Here is a 24272-nt window from a genome sequence, read left to right as displayed (position 1 = left end):
AAGTTCACTATAGTAGCATGATTCAGCTAAAAGCTGATCAGTGGGATGCCACTTAAGGGATGTTTCTGTCTCAGCAAACGCCTTGTCTTGAAGAAGATAGAAACCAGCCTATTTAGCATGAAACACCATTAGCCACTGTGGGGGCTGCAGCTACTACCCTCTGGAGGCACTGTGGCCATTGCCCCATCCCCATGGCAGCAGCAGTGGGCCACAGTAAGTGCTGCTGCCAGCAGCAACGTCTTCTGTAGGGATGTGTCTCAAAATCTAAACCTCACTATTGCAGCTGCTAAGGTTTGCACACTCAGTTGACTATTCATGATCTGGGAATTTTTTTCAAGAGCTAGATTAGAGTTGTAAGGTCTGTGCTTGCATGATTAAAGCAGTGGTTCTACGATATTTTAACTTCAAAAAATTGCTATTTCTATGGTTACATAGACACCTTTAATGCCTAATATACTCCTGCCGTTTTCCTGAGCATAAAGTTACACTGCTGTGTTGTGAGCCTACTTCTGCTCCCTCAGAGGACAACAGCAAGGCTTCCTTGGACTTCAGTGGGAATGATACTAGTCTAACAAGGTGAATTTTTAGTCCAGAAAAATATGGTGTTACTCAGAAAGCATTTTAAAGCCCAGCTACTGCCAGTATTTTTTTAATTATGATTATCTTTTCTGAGGCATAGTCAGGAATTGAATACCCCAAGAGCAGAACCACATCAGGGTGCAGGAAGGGCAGATGGCTGCTCACTTGGGGCTGGGGCCGTGGGAGGTCACCTGGGAGGGCAGGGCAGGGCCTGGGAGCCATGGCCTATCCCACTGCCCCAGGCAAGAGCAGGACAGCTGGGGGACATCTGCAACCGTGGGCATCAGGCTGGGATGGGCTGAGGCCAGAGCAGGTTGTCAGCCTGCAGGGCTGTGGGGAGCTAGAGGCCAGCACTGCTGCTACATTGCTGGGGCAGGACTGACAGCCTGAAAGGGGCTGAGGTAGGACCCAGGGCAGGTGGGAGGAGGTCGCAGGGGTCAGGCAGGTACAGTCAGGGCTGTTGGTGCCCTCAACGACACGGCGAAAAGGGGAAATTTTTACTAATGATTGTACACACTTTTTCTTCTGCAGTTTTTTATCCATTTTTTTCCCTTCTTTGATGAAACTCTGTACAGAATAAGAATAGTCTCTTTTCTTTGTAATTTTTATTATGGTGATAATTTATGCTATTCATAATGACTACAGGTTTGCCAGGCTATCCGTTTGTTGAAACAACTGTGGCCTGAAGGATCTGATATTCGCCGTGTGGTCTGTGTTCTTGCTTGTGCTGTGGGATTAAAAATATACAGCAGCGTGCTGGGAAATGCAAATACTCCTATGGGAGCAAACGGAATGCAATCAGCAAGAGTAAGAATTTCGTAAATATCTTCTCAGCATGGTAACCCTAAGCATTTTGCTAAGAGGAGAGATGGCTGTCCTTCTAGATAAAAAGCTGAAGAGAGGCCCAGGTGCCTCCTTTGTGATTACACTAAATGGTTTGGGTCAAATAATTGCTACGGCCACAGCTTTTCAAAGGGGCATGGTCTCTTTGTGGGTGGCACTGGCTCCCCTGTCACAGTGGCTGTTTCTGGGAAAAGTTTTACCTTAGGAACAATTACTTTCATAGAAAGTTTTATCTTAAGAAGGTAGTTGCACTCATTTTTCTTTTCCTAACATTCAGTGCTATACTAGCTTTCACAGAAGAATATGCTTTTCCTCAAGTTAGCGAGACATTTCAGTATAAAGTTTTCTTTCTTTGTGTGGTCATTTTTGTGACCATACTGCGAGCCTTGTATTTTCATCAAGTTAACACAGATGCAATATATCAGTAATATTTTATTAGAGACATATTCAGTAGACTAGAGGATAGCTACAAGTAGTTAGTTAGCAGAGCTCAATTTCTGTACTGAGTTTTGCAGTGCAGTTGAGAAAAGAGCATAGGCCTATATCTAGATATTAACTTTTCCTCTTAAAATAATAACATTTCTAGCCAGACAAACTGAAAATTGTTTTCAAGTTTTGTCTTGGTTTTCATAGTCATATTCCTCTTTGGAAAAGAGGGTTTTTTTTTAACATTATAACTGTTCTGCATCTACCAGCACTACAAGAAAGTTCATTTTCAACTAAGTGTGACCACAAGTAGTTAAAATGGTCAAAGAGATCTAAATTATTAGCTGCTTTAACAAAGTGCATACCGCTGAATTAAGTAGTGCTGAACACAATTATTCTACTGAACGATGTGGTCAACTTTTTATCTGTCATCTCTCAACAGAGAAGAAGTAAACACCTATCTCCTGAAGAAGCAGCTGACCTGTGCAGAATGCAATGTCTCACAGTGACTTTTCTTCTTCATATGCCTCTTTCACAGAGAGCTCAGATTAGGGACATGGAATCCTGCTGGACGAAGCAAGTTTTACCACTGTTAAAAATGGTATGTGTAGCACTATCTTAACTTCCTCTGACATAGGGTGCAATTGTCATTTCAGTTTTCATTTTCCTTTATATCCTGCTTCAGTCATCTGATGAGATTAAAGAACGTAATGTACCCACTGGAAACAAACCCTTTGTTTGTTTCTGAGGCTGAGATACTGAATGCCTTCTTTGCTTCAGTTTTCACTGTCAAGGCCTGCCCTCAGAAATACCTGACCCAATTGACCATGGAAAAAATCTGGAGGAATGAAGACTTTTCCTTGGTTGAGGAGGTTTGGCTTAGGGACCATTTAGTCAAACTTGACATCCGCAAGTCCATGTACCATGATGGGATGTACCCACAAGTGCTGAGGGAACGGGCAGACATCATTGCTAGACCACTCTCAATCATCTTTGAAAGGTCATGGCGGTCTGGAGAAGACTGGAGGAAAGCAAGTGTCACCTCAGTCTTCAAAAAGGGCAAGAAGGAGTACCCAGGGAACTACAGGCCAGTCAGCCTCACCTCAGTCTCTGGAAAGGTGATGGAACAACTTATCCTGGAGGTCATCTCTATGCATGTGGAAGACAAGAATAGGATCAGAACTAGTCAGCATGGATTGGATTCATCAAAGGGATTCATCATGCTTAACCAACCTGATTGCCTTCTGTGATGAAACAACTGTCTGGATAGATGAAGGGAGAGCAGTGGATGTTGTTTACTTGGACTTCAGCAAGGCTTTGACACTGTCTCCCATGACATCCTCCTAGGCCAGCATGGAAAGTGTATGAATGAGTGGAAAGTGAGGTTGATTGAAAACTGGCTGAAGAGCAGTTGGTTGTGGTCAGAGGTTTGTGGTAGTGGAACAGAGTCTAGTTGGAGGCCTATCACTAGGGGTGTCTCTCAAGGTTCAATACTGGCCGCAGTATTGTTTAACTTATTTATCAGTGGCTTGAATAAAGGGGCAGATGCCTCCTCAGCAAGTTCACTGATGACACAAAGCTGGGAGGAGTCGCTGATACCCCAGAGGGCTGTGCAGCCCGTTAGAGGGACTTCAACAGGTTGGAAATGGGCAGAGAAGAATTGTCTGAAGTTGAACAAAGACAAAGGCAGGGTCCGACATCTGGGGAAGAATAACCCCAGGCACCAGTACAGGCTGGGGGATGAGCTGCTGGGAAGCAGCTCTGCAGAGAAGGACCTGGCGGTCCTGGTGGACAGCAAGCTGTCCACGAGCCAGCAGTGTGCCCTTGTGGCTAAGAAGGGCAATGGTATCCTGGGGTGCATTAGGAAGAGCGTTGCCAGCAGGTTGCGGGAAGTGATCCTGCCCCTCTACTCAGCACTGCATTTGTACATGTATGTGTACTGCTCCTCAATACAAGAGAGGCATGGAGTTCCTGGAGCAGGTACAGTGGAGGGTGATAAAGATGATTAGGGGGCTGGAGCATATCTCTTAAGAGGACAAGCTGAGGGAGCTGTGCCTGTTGAGCCTTGAGAAGAGACAACTAAAAGGCGACCTTATTAAAGTCTGTAAGTATCTGAAGGGAGGGTATCAAGAGGATGGACTCAGGCTCTTCTTGGTGTTGCCAAGCAATAGGACACAAGGCAATGGGCAGAAACTGATGTACAGGAAGTTCCACCTGAATATGAGGAAGAACTTTACTGTGTGATCAAGCACATATTGCCCAGAGAGGTTGTGGAGTCTCCCTCACTGGACATATTCAAGAACTGTCTGGACACAATTCCTGTGCAATGTACTCTAGGATGACCCTGCTTGAGCAGGGAGGTTGGAAAAGATGACCCACTGCGTTCCTTCCAACCTGACCCATTCTGTGATTCTGTGAAACCATACCTGGTTCAGAAATCTTGTGAGCCACAAATGAGTGCGGCTAGGAGAATGTTTGGGGCAAGATCTCAGTAGTTGACCTCTTCTTGGACATCTGCATTTAGTCAGTGTTACTGTTAGCGTACTGGGCTAAACGGACTTTTTAGTCTCATCCAGTATGGCAAGTTTGATGTTAGACTCTTTTGTTGTTTAAAGTTGCTTATTGCAATGAAGGAGAACCGTGAAAGCAGTTTTCTGATCACAGAGAAGTCAAGTAACAATGTGGTTTTTTTCATGTCAGTAAATCTGTGGTAGTTAACCTTCCTTTGATACCTCCACATGTAAAGGTGCTCCATAAGAATTAATTGTTTGCTTTATTTTTAACAGCAACAGTTGTGTATGCATTTTGCTCTGGTACAGCTATGTGATACAAACGATTGGAAATTGGATTTAACTTACCTGCCTGATTTAAATGATGATTCGCTGCTCATAAATCTTGCACATTACTATGAGGTCGAATACACTAAAGGTATTTATCATTGTTGAACAGTTTACTTTCTTATATTTTTTACTTTATTAAGCTGCAAAATGGGAATAAAACTACTTGTATGGGCAGAAATGAGCATAATTTTCTAATGACCCATAGAGCAATGGATACATTTCATGGAATAATAAGGAAACATTTTTTCTGTAACCAAGTTCAGAAAATCACAGGTGCAAGTGTCTTATACCAGTACTCATTCAGAATACTTTATCATATCATATCTTTGATGTGCCACCTGTACTAATACATGAAAGAGTGATATAACATAGGCGGCAAGAGTTCTGGGTCACTATTATTGAGTGTTCTCAATTCTGTTTGTTTTTTAGCCAGTTTTTTATTAATTTTGTCTTAGTGCAACACAGTCAGAAACTAGATTCAATCCCTACTGTCACTGTGACAGTGAATAATACTTTAATTTCAGATGAGATTGATTCAGACAAGGTCACATATTGTCTTAAACATACAGTAATTTGGGAGCTGGAGCTTTATGAACACCATCAGATGTGTTAAGATTAGCAAAAGAAGTTACCAAAGCTTACAGAAAAAGAAAATACGGAAAAAGATTTGTAGCAAATGTTCTTTCAGAGTAATTGCTTGTTGGTAATCCTCTGCCATGAGTCTGTCTGTGTGGTAGTAAACCAGAACACTTTACAAATCTAGTTACAAGAGGTCCTGTATGTACCTCAGTAAAGCAAGTGTAGAGGAATTTTTAAAGAAAATATAAATTAGGAATACAAAACATTTATTTTTATAATGATACCTATTATTGGGCTCTAAAAAAAATTATCAATTCAAGATTCTACCTTGCAGGAGGCAAAGGTCAGAGAAACTCTTCTTTAGCAGTAGAGCTTGCAGACTTTCACAGACAGTCTAAATCTGTTTTTTTTTCCAAAACACGTATTCTCAGTACATTTCCCTATTTACACTCTGGGCTATTAAAAACTGTGAATGTACAACATTCTGTTCTAATTTGTTCTAGTGACTAAAGCCCTTGTATAAAAGTGAAGTTTTTGTGCCTGATGCTGCATAGGTAAATAGATAGGTTCAGTTCGAGTAAACTCAATTTTAAAGCAACTTCCCTCCCCCACCTTTCCTTTGCAGGATTAGAGTTCCAAAAGGATTTGGGGAAAGAAATGGAGAATGACTACCAATTTTTATGGGACGCTGTAAAAAAATTGGCAGTGAAATACAGTTTTGGAGATGCTTTCCCAATACGAAAAACATCCCAAGTATTTCTTGAACAGGAGCAGACATTATTTAGAGGTACTGGCAACTCCACACATTAATTTTAAAAGCATGATCCTCATTGGTATCACTGAAAGTGCTAGGAGTGGTGGTCTGATTTTATTGTGATCGCAAATTCAATGATGCTTCATGGATCTTCTCCATCCTTCCAACCCACGAGCAAAACTTGCAGCTGATGCAAAAAGAAGTCTGACGTGGCCTTATGGGTGAAGTTCTGACTCCACTGTGGACAGCACAAGTATTGTTATTAACTTCATGGGGAATTGGGTTTAGTTCTGCGACTACTAGCCCAAATCTCTTGTATGTATTGTAAAAAACGTTATGAGTAGTGTAATACAAGTAGTAGTAAAAAAACATATTAAGTACTCATATTTAAAGTAATGATTATGCTGCAGAAAGACTGTCTCTGAGGAACATCTTTGGCATATTGACATGTTATGCAGATATTCGGCATGGAATCAGCAAATTAAGTGGAATATAGAACTGTTACCTTAATGGTAGAGAGTCCAGCCATCACTGTAGCTCACACTGCAATTCTTGATGGTTTTCGAAGTGTGAGTTGTCCATAAGTGTCTTAAATTACACCATCATCCTGTAGCCCATAATTGGGGAAATGCATGATTGGCTCAGGGATGGTTTTCTTCCCTCACATACAAGACCTGTTCTGAATATCTGAAAGGATTAGGTAGAATTTTTTGCCTGATATCTGACATTTCTTGAGAACCAGCTTGTAACAGCCTTAAAATATTTATTTTAAACTTAAGAAATTGTATAAATCTTTAGAAGAGACAGTTCATAAAAAAGTCAGTAAAGGCTGGAATTCTGCTTAAATTTGTGAGCGTTCTTCAGCTGGTTTCAAAGATTTCAAGTGGGCAAAGTGGGATCTAGTGGGCAAAAAAGTTTCTTTGTTTTCTGTGTGATATTAGGGCATCTTTTGGCAATTGTATTGCCTATTTCTGTATCTCCTTTGGCTGAAGACCGAAAATGTGGCTAGACTTCAAATGTGCCAAGGATACACAATGTTACTTGTAGTCTTTAGTCATCCAACGTAAGTGCGGTTTGAAAGTCCGTATTTAGGAGACTGTGATCTTTATGGAACCAGTGCAGAAACACAAATGCGTGTGAGATGGGATTGGTTGTAGCATTCAGAAAGTAGCACAGGTGTCTAAAATGGGTCAGGAGAACAACTACTTGAAAGCAATATTGATGTCTGCTACACTCTTCTTTCCATGGTTGAGAAGAAAAAAGAAAAGTGGAACTAGTGAACTGCTGATTACTTTTAGTAAATTTTAATTTACAGAATTTAATTTATAATGTAACTTGACAGAATTTTTAAGAATGATATGCAATTATATATATTCTTAATTAAACAATATTTTTTTTACACTGTGAAGTCTGTGAAGAAGAAATTCCTAACATTGGACTAATCCCAGTGAAATCTGATCTTGTTCAAGATTATGTTGGAGATGTTTTGAAAGACCTACCTGTTTTAAAAAGGTACCTATATGGGTTTTTTTCTAATGAAATAACATTATATGGGCTGGTTTTCTACTCCCCTGCACTTTGCATCCATATTATGCTAAATTTTTACAAATGTAGAAATGTTTTTCGTTATACCTGGGTAAAATGTCACATACATGTTTACATGTATTGGTATAAATATTAACAGAAAATTCAGAACAAGAATGGTTAAGAGTAAATATATCCATATTTTCTCATACTGTTATTTGTTTGCATTATAGTCTTTGTTAGTCTGCATTCTGGAACTGTTTTTCTAAATGTAAAATTTGTATTTGAAAGGCCTTATCGTAATTTGCAAGGCTCATATTGATTTCAGGAAAAGAAAAACATTAAATAAAAATACTGAAAAAAGTAAGAAGAAGTTATCCTACATTTGCTCTGCTATTTGTGGAAGTGGGTTTTGTGTTATGTAATGAGTATTTTATAGTCGTGTGAATTATGTAGTTACATTTCATTCTGTGATTAATCTGTATGAAAATAAATGAAAAAATGGTGTTTTACTTTGTTAGTATTTCTTTATGAAAAATTGAGGCTATCTTAACACACTATATTTGGGATAGAATTAAACCCTTTGTTGTTTTTCTGCACAGTAAAACTGTGTTTTGATAAAGACCCAATTTTTAAATGTTTCATGAGAGAAGCTAGAAAACCCTTTTAATTTCTGCTCTAGTTCATATTTATATATTTCAGCAATGACCCTGCAATTACTTCACTTATTAAATACAAGGAATTCGATGAACGTCATCACTGGCATTCTGATAGACCTTTGACTGAGGAATATGAGCGAGTGCCATGCAATGCTGATGGTAAGAATAACTAACACAAAGCCCATGGGTCTGTATTGGACAGAACATTATTGTAAAGGTTATCATGGTTTTGCAGAAGGACTTCTCATTTCAGAAAACATTTTCAGCTGTACAAATACCTACCAAACTGGAGCTACTGCAGTAGCCAAATTACACGTAAACTGATACACCTGTGCATCATGTGCATGAATTTTGTATTAGCTTAAATTGGTCTGAATATAACAGAATGAGCACTTATGGTCAGATGTTCATCATATATTCCCGTTTGCCTGCAAAATGCTTCACAGATTTATACAAACTATGTACATATGACGTTTAATGTTTAAATATATAGTTAGGATAATGGTTAGTGAGCACATTCACGTATGTGGAAAATCTGCCCAGATGGTTGCACAGTGTGTGCATAGCCAATCTTATCTTTTGAGAACAGAATTAAAATAAGAAGTAAAAGAAGTGGTTGTGGTTTAACCCCATCCGGCAACTAAGCACCCCAAAGCCACTCACTTACTTCCCTCAGCTGCAGCGGGATGGGGGAGAGAATCAGAAGGGTGAAAGTGACAAAACTCATGGGTTGATATAAAGACTGTTTAATACGTAAAGCAGAGGCCACATGTACAAGCAATGGAAAACAAGGAATTAATTCACTCTTTCCGATGGGCAAGCAGGTGTTCAGCCATCCACAGGAAAGCAGGGCTCCATCACACATAACAGTTACTTGGGAAGATAAGTTTCATTGCTCCAAACATCTACCCATTCCTTCTTCTTTCCCCAAATTTTATTGCTGAGCATGACATCATATGGTATGGAATCTCCCACTGGTCAGTTTGGATCAGCTATCGCAACTGTGTTCCCTCTCAACTTCTTGTGCATCCCCAGGCCCCTCACCAGCAGAAAACGTGTTGACTCTGTGTAAGCACTGCTCAGCAATAATCCACCTGATTTGAAGAAAATTAACTCTATTCCACTAAAACCAGCAAGAAGTAAATTTAAGTTTGTATTATTCTTGATATTACACATTATAATTTCCTATTAAATTCTTTCCAGTTTGCAATACTACTGAAAACAAGCCTTGGACTTAGCTTGGAACTTAGATTGGCAAATTTACATGAAATTAATTATACAATACTGTATGTAGCAGGAAGTACTCAAAAATTTCTCTCAAAGATATTTCTATCATCAATAGCATCATGCGGTGAATGAAATTGTGAAAAACCTACCAGAAGTTGAGAATTCATGGGTTACTGTTGGTGCTTCTAAGGTTGATTATGGTTTTTATTCCGTGACTTAGAAATACTGTTTCCTGAGTGGGTATTTGTATTACTTGACCTATGAAACCAAAATTCCATCTCCTCCTGTTGTTGACTGGATGATTTTTTGCATTCTGTACACTGTGGTTTCAGTGGGAAGTTTGGAGAGCATCCCCTGCAGAACAGTATCTAGAGCACCTTCCATAATGTTGAAGGTTTATGACCAATCCATGTGTGCCTTGCATGAATATTCTTATCTATTGAGATAAGTCTTCACACTCAGAAGCAGATTCATCATTTTGATTTAAGGACAGAGAAAGACAGATGCTTGAGTGTGGAAGTATTCATGTGCTCAGTTCAGAATCTTCCATTGCCTAGCATAAGTGTTGTTCCAGCAGATTTATTTATTTACGTTCTGATGGCAGACTCTTGTTTTCTTGGGGACTAAGTATCTTTCTGATCATTTGAATTGCCTTCAGAAGACACCTATCTATTTTCATAGACTCAAACAGTAATAATTTCCAGACATCCTGTTTTTTAAGTTTTCCAATATTTTTAACATGCATCTAAAGTAGTTTCAATTTGGGTCTATTGCCTGTCTCTCAGATAGACCAAAGTACTGTTGGATTTCAGTGAGTCTTACTAGCCAGCCTTTTTCAACATGAGATTTTTGTCTTTTAGGTCAATTAGGAGTTTTTTTAGGAAATTTGTCAATTACCCAGCTATCTTTGGTTGGTAACAGATTAGTCTGGAATCCTATCAGAGCATTTTTTAATCAATTATATTTGTTTGCAGCAAAATCCAAAAGTCCAAAAGAAAGAAGAGAAATACAGAAGTTACAGACTTTTCGTCACTTTTATGGAAGCACTCTGGAAGACAGCCCTTCAAAACATATTGTATATCAAGAGCATGTGTCAGAGGATGCTAATTCTGCTGTCAAAAAGGCACAAAAGAAGCACGTGAGTATATTCAAGTTGCTCTTTCCAAATATTTTTTTCTACTATCCAGGAAAAGATTTCTACTATATGAGTTCCACAGCTGAAGTTTTATATTCTGAATGTACTAGTGGTTCACAATTGAAGAAATTCAAATTTGTTTTGTACTTCAAATCTAATTAGCTAATTGACAAATGTGTTTTTGTTCCTCGTTAAGAATACTGATGAGTGATTGTATTTTAACAGGCACAGGTAAAAAAAATTAATTAATATGAACTCTGTGAAGGTTAAGGGGTTTTGGCTCATGATCAGTGTTATAATGTGGAGTGAGGGAAACTGGATTTCGTTAATTTAATTTTACTTTTAGAAACTTGAGAAATACTAGAAAAAAACCCATTATTAAATTACTTATTTCCTTGCACTATTTGGAAACATACTCTGTGAAAGATCCTGTAGATATTGCGATTAATCCTGGCTATGTGAACATTGTCAGACATCATAGGGTATGTAGCATGTGCTTGCATACTTGTGAACAATACTGAGCAATGGTAATTTGAGTAACATTTCATAATAACCTGTAGTATGGATTACAGATTGTGGACTGTTGCATTGCCACTAAAACCCTGTATATAAAATAACTTTAAGTAACTTTAAACTCTTAATTTTATTTAACTTACTGAAAAGCATCCAAATATGATCAGAATTACTATTAGCCATGTATAAAATGAAAGCTTGAAATTTAACTTTTAGACATTTCTTATTATATTCTTCTACATTTTTTTCTTTTTATACTACTTGTGAAGCTTTATACTGGCTTAAAATGAAGTTTAGGGAAGGTCTTATGAGCAACATATATTGGGATTCATTATGTCTTCTTCAAAATGACTTCATTAAAAAAATTCCCAAAACACAATGCATTGTACAGATTAGTTGAAAATTATAAAGCACCTGCTGTGATTGAGTGATTAGCTTGTTTTAGATGATGCTTGGACAGAGTGATGGTTATTTCTAAATATCTTTATTTTATTGGATAGAAAAGTAAAGTGGAAATAATTACAGAGGAAAACAACAGGCGACTAAAAGCTAAGGAAGAAGATAAAGAACAGAAGCAATGGCAAGCCTTATATATGACAACTGTAAAGGAAATAAAAGAAAACCAGACTGTTGGAATAAATAAATTGGAGAAGTTTCTCAAGACCTTTAAAAGTAAATCTGTGAAGTTCAGCATAGAAATGACAGCACTGTCTGCCTGTTTACAAGTGTGGAAGAAACACTGCAAAGAGCAAGGTATGATAGCCAAATTCACGTTCAGTAGTCAACTTCCACTTCCTTTAACCAAGACAGTGGGTGACTTTGGGCATTCTCAGCTGTAATAAAGACATGTAAATACAGCCCTGTTTCAGGAACATGAAAGGTGCTTTTAAGTGTTAACAGGCTCTGATCCCCTTTTGCAATTTCAAGATGTGAAGTATCCAATGAAATTAGATTGCAGCTGTTTCCCTGTGTTGTTTGTAAACATTGCATACATAAATAATTTTATTTATAGATCTTTAATAATTATCTAGCATGCACAGTAAAATGTATCTATATATATCATGGATTGTTTATTTAGCTGAGGTGATTAGCTTGCAGTTTGAATAATGACAATTTGCACAAGAAATCTGTGATGCCATGGTAAGTAGCCTTCTGTTTCATCTGAATTAACTTGTTAAGTCCATACTCTCAGTCAGGAGAGTCCAAACACACTGCTCTAAACGTGTTCAGAAGAGTTGTAAACATTGGAGTGAAATATGTTGCTAATAGGACTGAGTAACAAATTTGTGCATCAGGAAAGTAAAATGGGGGAGCTCAGTTATTGTGTAGATGTCAGAAGTATGACTTCTTTTTATAGATGAGTATGCAGAAGCAGACAGAATTATTTGGGTCCTTGGTCTTCAGTGGCACTCGTTGTAGAGGGGAAAGGAGTTGTCTTTGTCTAGTTGTCTTTAAATAAAATTAATCTTTTAATTGTTATAAATGTGGCTAAGGTCTGTTCTGAAAATACCTGATATCAGAATTCTCTCAGTGATACGATCAGCTCTCAGATAACAGTAGGCTGCTTTTTTTTTAAAGGAAACACATCTAAAGATTTAAGCAAAGCTGTTCAAGTCATGAGGAGAATTCATATCCTTCTTGAAAAATATCAAGATCTCTTGGAGGAACCACATCTACGAAAGCTGACCAAATATCTAAAACTCCTTGGATTTGAGAATTTGGCATGCTCCCTGTCTGGCCAGGTAACTTTATAGTTAACTGGATCTGTAGCTGAATATTAACAGTGATTTCTTAAGCAGTGAATAATGTGTAGGACACCAATATTGAGCTTATTTTATTTTGCATTGTGCCATAAGATTTGGAACTATCTATTCTTGATTCAGGTATTAATCTTCTCTAGGTTCATGTATACATTCCTCTGCTTGATGTGAGTTGTAGGTTTAGTAAGCTTCCCCTTTAGTAAATAGAACTTTATATGGCTGCAAAGATAGCCTTTGAAAGAGACATCAAGATTAATTTGCTCTAGTTATGTCCCTCTGAGGCCTTAGATGTGTCTGAGAGGTACCTGAAGTTCAGTCCATCGCATCAGCTCAGCTCTGCATGTGTTAAAAGCTAAGCAATGAGCAGCTGCTCTTTAGCAGGTCCAAATGTGCTACTTTAGAACAGGAAATCTTTTGAGACTGTGGAGGTGGATGAAATCTATTCTGTTTGATGTTTTGGTATTTCTAATCGCTTCTGAAGGAAACAGTTTCCGATACTGAATTGCTTGTCGTTATTAGCACTGCAGAGACCACCGGTAGCTACACTGAATTTGGCCTGAAGTAATTTCTCCAAGGACAGACCTTATGCTTTTCTGCCCCCTGGCTGATTTAAGAGCAGTTTGATACCTTTGTGTGCAGATGGTATGTTATTAGGGAGAGGTGATGCTAGAGTGGCTCTCAGACAGAAGAGGGAATAGGTAGCTTCTCTTGCAAGAATATGAAGTCAATAACAAAAGGAAGGAAGATTACAGTGAACTATAAAACCAGTATCAGTTACTTCAGTGTCCCATTTTTCAGGTGCAGTACAGTTAGGAATTTTTGGAAGCTTATTTTTGGAAACTGTTTATCATCCTTCCTTGAGGTTCAGGACAGAGGAGAGAGAGGAAGTGAATTTTTTGTAAGAAATTTTCTCCTCTTTAAGAGTGGAAATTATTTGTCTCTTTTTCTGTGTGAACTCAACTGGTACATGATGATTACCTGTTCTTGGCTACGTAATTATTGTAAAGGTATTTGGTGTTCCAAAGAAGCTATACTACATCTTAGGAAGTAGAATTAAGGGATCCAGGGATCTCAAAAAGTTTGCTATAAAGGCTTAGGATGATAGAAGAGATATGTTGACAGGTTTAATTCTTGCTCAGGAGGGTTCTACATCAGTTGGTGCATTTTGGACTTACTTTTGCTTTTGAAGCTCCTTGTTTATGATTATTACTTTTGCAAAGTTGGAGAAACTTTAGGAATAACTGAAATTTTCAGGAATAGCTGAAAATATTTCCTTGAAGAAATTAAAGAAGTTGGGAAATCTCCATCCTTAAAGACAGTAAAAACTCGGCTGAATAACCTGAGTGACCCATCTTAAATACAACTGTTTCTATCAGTGAGTTGGATTGACATCCTGATATCTGTAGAATCCTTAAGGTTGGAAAAGACCTCCAAGATCATCAAGTCCAAACCCTGATAACCCAAATTGTTATGTGATTTTCTGAGTTTCTGGTATATTTTTACGCATAACACTTTTTTGTACAGCTTTCAGGATCAGATGTTGTAACCAGATGCATCCATGAACATTAAATTTACTATGTCTTAGGGTATACAGGCATTCTTTAAAAATACAATGCTTTTCAAAATTTGAGATCACAGTTACTTTATATTGAATTTCTTTTTGCAAGTGGGATTCATTGCACAAGGGATTGGGGCAGAGTGAAGAAGAGAGACATAAATATATGGTGAAAAGGCTCTGGCAGGCAATAGTTTGAAGAGGCTGAGCTTTTGCCTGGTAGCCAGTTTTGTTAGCTCTTCTGATAACAAAAACAATACCAACACTAATACTCGCTGTGGAAGACATAGTAGTTTTAGAACCTAGTCTCCTTCCAAGAGCACTAAATGTAACCCTAACCTAAGACTGTATGGTGTGGGTTTCTGAGAGAAATTATTAAAAAACCACCTGCACTTTCATATGTTTTTCAGAGCTTGCACAGTTCAACAGAGCAAAAGACGTGCCATTTTCTTAATCTCTTTCTAGCTTTCAAACCAACCCGAGTTTTCTTTTGACCTTATAGACAGGAGAAAGCAGTAATCAGAATACAAGCAAATATGCTATTGAAGTGGGTTCAGCTCGCTTTCAGCTACAGTACATGGACTATTACTTGCTCAGAGAAGAGAGAAATGATCCAGATCCCCGAGTGCAACATTTCATACCAGACACATGGCAGGTAATGAGACACAAACTTTTAGCATGAGGTTAATAGAAATGATCTTTTTTTTGTCTGTCAGACCACATAATTGAAAAAGACAAGTTATAATTTGTAGTTCCATTTTTTTCCACTAACAATTTAAGAGGAAAGAATACAATCATAACACAAGCAAGTTAACTCTGACCCTCTGTAGTCTAAAATCTGTATTTAAATTGTACATGCAAAAATAAAAGATGTTTTCACAGAAAGAACACTCAATATGAACTTAATGACAAGATATTTTGATATCTGCTCTTCTCTTAGCGAGAACTTCTTGATGCTGTAGATAATAATGAATCCGCGGTGATTGTTGCTCCCACTTCCTCAGGAAAAACATATGCATCATACTATTGCATGGAAAAAGTTCTGAAAACAAGCAATGAAGGAGTAGTTGTGTATGTTGCTCCTACAAAAGTAAGGCTGTTTCCTACTACATACTCTGTATGTATGATTATGTCATGATTCTGAAACTGTTTGGGGTAACTTGTTACACAACTTTAGTCGATATATATTTTTTATTAGAAACAATATTTACATTCTGTTTTATATTTACATGCATTAGAGCATGCTTATAAAAAATCATCAAAATATTTTGGCTCACATAGAGCTTTTGTCTATTAATATTTGTATAGATAATTTAAGGTCAAAAACATTAATATATAAAAAAAAGCTGTAGGTAGCATGTTAGGTAAATGATGAGAGTACCAAAAGTCTACCAATATGATGAAAGTAATATTAGAAAGCAAAAATGACTAAGCAAGTCATGTTTCTCTAATTGAGTTCCAGAGAATATGTATGAAACTCTAAGTAGTGGGATATTTTTTAGTGAGAATTCCATCCTAATAGTTCAAAACTGATTTAAGTGCTGAGGCATAATGTTTTGATTTCTTCTAAAATTTATTTTAATGTTTAGTGATATGATTTTTAGGGAGTGAATTACATGTGCTGTTATTTGAGAACAATCTCTGTGGATTGTTTTCTGTAAGTAAAATCAAATTTTTTTGTGTTTGTACTCAGGTTGGGTATCAAAATTTCATTCGAATATCAGTCTGGATGCAGAAATGTATTTTAAACATGCAGCCCAAGGACTTTGGGCTTGTAGATGAAGTAAAGTGCTTAAAGTGCTTGTAGATGAAGTAAATGCGATCTATTTTTAACTGCTTTGAAAATAATTAAAATACAGAATTAATAATGAATAACTCACTTTACACAGCACTAAATTTCTTTGAAAGCATTGAAGTATAATTGAAAATAAAGTACCATATCTTTTTAAAGTTAACATTGGTGAAAGTCTAGACTTAATAAGATGTTACATAGTACATTATAGTCTAGTACATTAATATCAGTGCCAAAATTGAATGCCTTTAAATGTCTCAGACTATCATATATCTTTAGACATACACTCTTTAGTTTTGTTAATGATCTTCTTTATTTAAGGCCCTTGTAAACCAAGTGGTAGGAACTGTATACAGTCGATTCACCAAGAAACTTCCAGATGGATTGGCAGTGTGTGGAGTCTTTACACGAGATTATCGCCATGATGTCATGAATTCTCAGGTATATTTTTATGGGTGTTTAACACACAATAATAATAATGACTTCTGTATTCCATCTGGCTTCTGAAAATGTTAATTCTAATTAGAACAATTGAGCCATTGCTAAGTCAAAAGTTCAGGAAAAATCTATGCATACCTGTACTTAGGTATGTAAGTCTGTGGCATACAACCTCACCTCTTCATCATCAGTGGACATGCAGGTTAAAAGTGGACTTGCTGTGGTTAAAAGAAAAACCATTAAAATCCTTTTGTTACCAGCATACAGAAGATACCTTATAAATGTCCAGATAGAACATATCAGTAGCTTTTACCTTGTGCACTGATGTAGTCACTTCATTATAGAAGGCCACTAGGCTGGTCTCGCTTGTAATGGGGAGCCCAGAACTGGACACAAGACTTCAGGTATGGCCTCATCAGTGCTGAGTAGAGGGGAAGGATCACCTCCCTTGATTTGCTGTCCAAACTCCTCCTAGTTTGGACTCCTCCTAGTTTCCAGCCCAGGAAATCATTAGCCTTCTTTGCCACCAGGGCACATTGTTGCCTCATGTTTAACTTGGTGTCTACTTGCACCTTCAAGTCCTCTTCTGAAGAGCTACTTCCCAGGATTAGACCCCCTTGTTGATCCCTAGGGTACGCCACTGGTTACTGGTCTCAGCTAAATTTTGTATCACTGATCACCAGCCTCTTAGGCCCAGCCTTCCAACCAGTTTTCAATCCACTCACTCTGCTCACCTGGCCCATAATTCAACAGCTCGCCTGTGAGAATCTTGTGGGAGATGCTGTGTGAAGCCTTACTGAAGACAATATCTACAGCTATCCCCACATCTCCCAAGCCAGTCTTTTCATCATATGAGTTGGTGAAGCATGAATTCATGCTTGGTGGATTCATGCTGAATACTCCTGATGACTTTCTTGTTCTGTGTTTGTTTGGACATGATTTCCAAGATTAGTTGCTCCATCAGCTTCCCAGGATGAAGGTGAGTGACCAGCCTGTAATTTCCTCTGTCTTCTTTCTTGCCTTTCTTGAAGACAGCAGTGACAAACATGCATTCACTCTTGTTTACCTTGAAATCACATACATACATATTTTTAAATGCTTTTTTAATATAGAATCTGCTTGTTGTTTGCTTGCAAATAATGTTTTGCAAACCTTTCTTCTTAGATACTAGTGACAGTGCCTCAATGCTTAGAAATTTTGATGCTGTCTCCTCGTTGCCAGAAATGGACCCAACGAATACAGTATGTTATATTCGATGAGGTAGGCATCTTTTAATAGTAACCAATTTAACAAATATAAGAAAAACCTTGAGAAAAATGTTGGTGACTCATTTTTTCATTACATAGTTTATTACTGGTAAAAAAACCAGCTTTCAGAAGTATTATTTCAGACTTGTCCTCCAGTGAAAGAACTTAAAACTCTGTTATTCTTCAAGAGGACATACAATTCAATAAAAACTACCAGGAACTTCCTTTATTTCTCTCAAGTCAGTCAACTGAAAAACTAAAAGCCACCACTGTAGTCTCAATGGCACAAATAGAACATACCAGACTGGGATCATACACATGACACATCATACTCTATTGGTCAGACTTTCCAGGGAAGAAGTCAATGATTAACCTTGTTAAATTTAAAATTCCTCCTGTATTCTTTCTTGTAGATGGAATTAATTGCTAATGACGCCAGTGAACATGTAGGGTACAAACAGTAAATGTAGTATTGAAATTTAAATTAATTTGCTATCTAGTTAAGTCTGGAGAGGTATTTACTGAACTTTTGATTTGGATCCATGGTCATTTGCTACAATATAAGGATTATTCAGTTCTGATCTTGCCAAACTTTTGATTTTTGCAAAACACAAAACTCCTGTTATGGATACACGTTCATAAGGAACACTTCTTCTTTTCTTTTAATCCTTTCTCCCAAAAACCTAGGTACATTGTCTTGGTGGTGAAATTGGAGCAGAGATTTGGGAACATCTTCTGATAACAATTCGATGTCCATTTTTGGCACTCTCTGCTACTGTTAGTAACCCGGAACACCTAACTGAGTACGTGTGGAATTTTATTGCCCATGGGAGCATATTTACATTAGATATGAGCTGTTTTAGATAGATAGGTCAATTAGTATTGGAAAGACAACTGATTTGGAATTACAATGTTATATGTATTATGGTACCCTCACTCCCCAGTCGACACAAAACTATACTGTAATTCTTAACTTTGTAATGAGAACACACTCTACTTATTCCTTCAGACTCTGTAACTCTGAGCTGTGTGGAGGAATTCAGGAGGCTTTTACATCTGCTTGAATTGCCAAAGCACACTTATCCATCATCAGTCAGAGAAGACTCCTACACTATATATATATATATGTGTGTGTGTATAGGTACTATTTCACATTTTTTTTATTTGCACCCTGTGATAAGCTGGAGAAAATTGCACTGAAATTGGTGAGAAGGGACTGGAAATTCTATAGGAGAAATTAAGCAGATCGTAATAAATCATATATTATAGTTGTACTGATTTTCTTAAAATATATTTTACAAATCTTATTTTCATTTGATTTTTCCACTGTAGGTGGTTACAATCTGTGAAAAGGTATTGGCAATGTGCTGAGAATAAAATAGAAGGAAGCTCTACAAACTCTGAAAAGAACTTTACAAGACAATGTAAAGTGAAATCTAAAGTACAAGAACAAAAGAAATCATATCGTGTTAGACTAGGTGTGTATTGCAATATTTTGTAACTAAGAAATAAACTTTAGTGTGATTTCTGCAAAAACTTAAGTCATGGTGTGTAAACTTAAGTGTTTTGGTTTGTTGGTTTGTTGTGTTTTTTTTTTTTTCTTTTGAATAACAACAAACCTTACAGGATTAAATACTTGCTTTTTCAAACAACGAAGTGCAACATGACAACATTTTTGTCTCTTCACAGTCTTGTATGAAGAAAGATACAATGATTTGGAAAAGTACGTGTGTTCTCTGAAGGGTAGCGATTTTACCATTGAACACTGTCATCCATGTGCTGCATTAACAGTCAATCATGTAAGCATAACACTGGTGTCAACATTGTTTAGCAACTATTACATTTAGGCAACATGGATTCCATCAAAATTATTTCTGTATTTTTCTTTTGTTTATACTCCTTGCAGATTGAGAACTATGGTATTCCTTCAGATCTTTCTCTGTCTCCACGAGAGAGCATCCAGCTTTATGACACAATGGCAAAAGTCTGGCAAGACTGGCCAAGGGCACAGGTGGGCATACACAGCTGTAAGCAAAACTTATCAAAATAAATAGATGACAAAGTACTAGAGTAACAAAGTAATAGATTAAGAACTCTTTAAATTAACATTAAATATTAATATTGTTCCAGGAGCTAGATCCTGAGGAGTTTGTCTCTTTCAAGAATAAAGTAGTAATAAAAAAGGCAGATGCAAGAAAATATGAACAGGAACTGAAGAAAGAACTAAGAGAATGGATTGTGCTTGGCCAAAGGCAGAAGGTAACAGGTGCTAGAGGGCACTTTCTTCAGATTTGTCCAGCTTTAGTATAATAGTAATTATATCTAGTAACATAATTATGGGAGTTTGTCCATATTTCTTACGTTTAACTGTTGCTTTACTTGAAAGATAAGCACTATTTGTAGCATTTTAATAAGCATTTTTAAGGTGATGTTTTCTCATCTCTTGGAATCAGATTTCTGATACTGCTGTGAGATATCAATTCATGATTCCTTTGGGTACCTCCTACAGTTGGTGAGAATATTGTACCTTTGATCTGCTTGTTTAGTCTACTTCTTTTTTGTTGCTTATATGAAACCTTCTGTGTAACATTATGTATGTTCCCAAGTAAAAGACAGAAATTCGAGCAATGAGCTGAAAAACATGGTAGCCATGAAAATTCTATTTTGAGCTCTTGCCAAAGTCAGTTGATAACTTTCAGACCTTTTAGTCTGTAAACTATAAGTGACTATTCCAGTTCTTAATGATTTGAAAAATTTGAACTGATAGAATTTTACACAGGAAAATGGAGTCTTCGTATTTGCTAGCTTCCAGACAGAAGTATCTGCCATTAAAATCTCCATAAAACTATTACTTTGCTCAGGTGAATGAACTACTGGAGCACCTTAAGCCAAAATCTGTGGATTGCTCAGAACAGCAGAAGTGGGAACATTTTGCAAACTTTGTTGATAAATTACATGAGATGGATAAGTTGCCTGCCATATTTTTTATGTAAGTATGTACATTTCATGTATTATATGTGTATTGCCTATATTCAGAAAAATGAGTATGGAGATAAGCATTGATAAGCAAATGCCATTTACATGGTATTTATTACCTTTGCCTTAAAAGTGAAGGTCTATCAACCCATGTATCTTTATGGCACTGAAGTTTAGCTGAAATAAAACTGGGAGCATTTAATTACTGTGTGGAAAGGGTAGAATCCATGCATGATGTCTGAGAAAATTACAAGAAACTTAATCACATTAAAATCAGATTCTCCATTGCTTTGCTCTGGTGTAGTTAGTAAAACTTGTGGAAAGTGTATGCTGTCTATTTAGAGGTGGAAATGATTTCTGTAAAGGCAGATTTGCCACGGAAAAGGGTGAGATGTGATTTAGTTAATGTATTCATTTGTTACATGGTGATACTCCCACTGCATAACCTCTAAAAATCACATCTTACATCCAGTGACAATGCATCAATCAACCTGGTTTGCATATATGAGGTGTAATTATGTAATATCAAACATGCACAACTTTGATCATATTGATAATACCATTATTGTCAGTGATATTGCTTATATTAGTAAATTAGGCATGTACTTCAATGCTGGACTTAATAAAAATAAGCTACTTATCAGTAAACAGCTGTCTAGTGCATACGTTTGCTGTAATAATGCACTGGAACAATCATGTAAATATGGAAAGTTTGCTCATCTCAGTATAAAGCCTTGCCTGTCCTTGCATTAGACACTAGGATTAGCATACTCACTGCAATTTCAGTCCTCACATGCTTATGTGAAGGTGAAAATTTTGCTCCTGATCTTGGTGACTGACAGATTTGAATGTGAATATTCTAATGGGTTTGGATGCAGCCTCACTGTATGTGTTGCCAGCATCTTGTATGGTTTTAATTAACATTATCCGTCTGAAGCAAGAGGAATGAAAAAAATTCTTTTTGAGAGTGAAGCTGGAGAAGTCTTCATATCCCAGTTAAACTCCACAGTCCAGTAGTGAAAAAGCTATGAGGAAGAACAGCCATGTGGAAGACGAGGACAGGCACTGATTCTCAGTTGGGTAGTTGAGAAGAACTAAAGTGACTTAAGCTGCAGTTTACTTTATGTCCAAGTGTCCATCTTAGGGAAACATAGAGTTGAGCATACTTCCTGTAGATAATTTATTGGTAGAACCATTTTACCACTTGGTTTTGTAATAATAGCTGTTTGAAAGAGAACGTAGAGTATGTTGGACATGAAATAGGGATAAGCTTCTAATGTTTAGATTCTAACTATCATCAGATGATAGGGCTCATTGAATATTATTTTAACAGCATTACATATAAATTGTAATAAAACTGTATTAGAGTTCACCTGTCTGATGTATATTATATATTGTTTACTTCAAGATTTAACATCCATTCAGTCGAATGTGCAGCCATGACTGTATTCTCTAAATTGCTGGAAAAACAAAAAAGTATACAAGGTCCAGATCCTGAGAGGGAAGAAGAGCATTTAAGGGAAAAACTAAGAAAAGTGACCAAAATGCTAACAAAATTCCCTGAGTAAGTATTATAACAAGATGTTATTAAAAAGCTTACGTATTATGACAGAGTGTAATTTTGTGATAACTTTTTTCTGGGGATTGCACCTTTCAGCAGCACATCCATCTAGCTTGAGGAATAGTAGTCCTGTTCTTCTTTGTGCTCTAGTACCCCACGCTGCTGCAGCAGCCGAGTGGCAGGTATCAATCAGCAGTACCTACTGTATAGTCAGGCAGCAGGGAGATGCCAGCACTGCTGACGTTGGGTAAGGTGCTGGCACTACAACAAAAGAATCAAAGAGAGACCTGAGTATATGAGATTGGTCAATTTGGAGTAATTAACTACTGAGATATCAACATATCAGAACAGCTCTTTTTCCAAACAGTAAGTTTAGTCGTGCAAGTCCTAAAAACAGTGTAGCATTTGACCCTGCTTCTGGGTCAGCCACTGTGGGAGAATATTTTCATAGTTTAGCCTCACCAGGGTAGTGGATCTATGAAATACAGGTTCACCAAATGGTGAGATCCTATTTTAATATTTGTCAGCCTTTTGTTTGGATTGTACTGTATTTTTCCCCCCTTAACCTTTCATTTTATTAATTTTATGATCATAGAGTATGGATTTTATAAGACATTTTGGAGTGAAATATGGCTATAGTTATCAGGAATGTCAAGAACATAAAACATCTTCGTTTTGTCCTCCTAATGACAATTTACAGTGCATTCTTTGGACATAATATCATGAAAGAATGAATTTAGCTGACTTTAAATTCCTACTGGATTTTCAAGTTCTCACTTACTACTATTAGACACATATTTAGACATTGAAGTACCTTAAAAATTTGCCCTTAAATACTCTTCCCTCCCCTCTCTTCTTCAGATCCTGTCCTAAATCCTTGCCGTTCATGACATTATTGGCAGTAAATCCATCATGTTTTTCTTTTAATCCTTCTCCTATGAAATCTAGTTAGCTTACAAATTTGCTAATTGAGGTACTTATAGTCTCTGTCTTTATCTTCCTTAATTTTTGTCCTCTGTACTTCACCCCAAATTACTTGCATATGAGCCATGATAAAATGAAGCTGTTAGCATTATCAGTATTTACATTAACAGATATACCTACAAGTTTGAGCCTACAGTTTAAAAGGGAATGAGTCTGCATCTTTCAGTATCCAAAGACCATTTAAAATTGAGAAATGTATGTTAATTACAAAAAAAATATATTTTTAATTGTATATTTTATATAGGGATACCAAAAAGTTGAGCCCTCATAAAATGAAAAGCATGGAACTTCTTTCAACTAAAAAAACCAACCTGGAAATAAGGCTTAAAATGCTAACTACTATCCCTTCTGTGTGTACTTACGCTGACCATAAAGCAGTGGATGAAGATGTAAGTAATTCACTGATAATTCTAACTTAATTTTATTTTTGTATGTCTAATATGTGTGAATTCATGCATAAATGCGTAAAAAGCATATAATGATGCAGTTGTACTTTATAACAGCATTCATTGACTTCAAGAAATATTCTGAATATTCCCATTTAAACGTGATTCCAATGTTAGATAACTTTACTTTTAAGATGTATGGACAACTTTCATTCTGCCAAATAAAAAGATGTTGACTTCTTGCGATAGGAATCCTGGGATGTAAAATACAGTTAATTCACTTCTATGAACTTCCAGCAATGCAGTTCTATTACTTATTGACTCCTGTTTTTCTGAATCATCAGCATAGTGTATATGGCACATTTGTGTACTTAACAAAAGATTTTTGAGACCTTCATATCTTTTAAAAATACTAAATAATAATTTTTTTTAGACTCCAAAAATTCTAGTCCTCACAAAGCAAAATTTTCTTTGCTTTTCAATGTGTTTATGTC

General features: G+C 36.9%; 1 protein-coding gene across 5 annotated transcripts in view; it reads left to right on the top strand.

Annotated features, from left to right (window-relative positions):
* Positions 1-24272, top strand: part of LOC135413161 (probable ATP-dependent RNA helicase DDX60) — a 44495-nt gene that overhangs the window by 5677 nt on the left and 14546 nt on the right. For all 5 annotated transcript variants that reach the window (XM_064652422.1, XM_064652424.1, XM_064652423.1 and 2 more), the window contains 21 exons: positions 1225-1386; positions 2291-2449; positions 4635-4776; positions 5893-6054; positions 7431-7533; positions 8248-8363; positions 10406-10569; positions 11580-11832; positions 12658-12821; positions 14897-15049; positions 15335-15484; positions 16508-16627; positions 17789-17884; positions 18559-18674; positions 19204-19349; positions 19561-19670; positions 19778-19882; positions 20002-20130; positions 20733-20860; positions 22256-22411; positions 23637-23781. In XM_064652422.1, the coding sequence (XP_064508492.1) occupies positions 1225-1386; positions 2291-2449; positions 4635-4776; positions 5893-6054; positions 7431-7533; positions 8248-8363; positions 10406-10569; positions 11580-11832; positions 12658-12821; positions 14897-15049; positions 15335-15484; positions 16508-16627; positions 17789-17884; positions 18559-18674; positions 19204-19349; positions 19561-19670; positions 19778-19882; positions 20002-20130; positions 20733-20860; positions 22256-22411; positions 23637-23781 (2979 nt within the window). The remainder of the gene's footprint in view (positions 1-1224; positions 1387-2290; positions 2450-4634; positions 4777-5892; positions 6055-7430; positions 7534-8247; positions 8364-10405; positions 10570-11579; positions 11833-12657; positions 12822-14896; positions 15050-15334; positions 15485-16507; positions 16628-17788; positions 17885-18558; positions 18675-19203; positions 19350-19560; positions 19671-19777; positions 19883-20001; positions 20131-20732; positions 20861-22255; positions 22412-23636; positions 23782-24272) is intronic.

The sequence above is a fragment of the Pseudopipra pipra genome, chromosome 4 (genome assembly GCF_036250125.1).
Source record: "Pseudopipra pipra isolate bDixPip1 chromosome 4, bDixPip1.hap1, whole genome shotgun sequence".
Lineage (NCBI taxonomy): Eukaryota > Metazoa > Chordata > Aves > Passeriformes > Pipridae > Pseudopipra > Pseudopipra pipra.
Note: the sequence above shows the minus strand (reverse complement) of the source record. Positions and strands in the feature narration are given on the sequence as shown.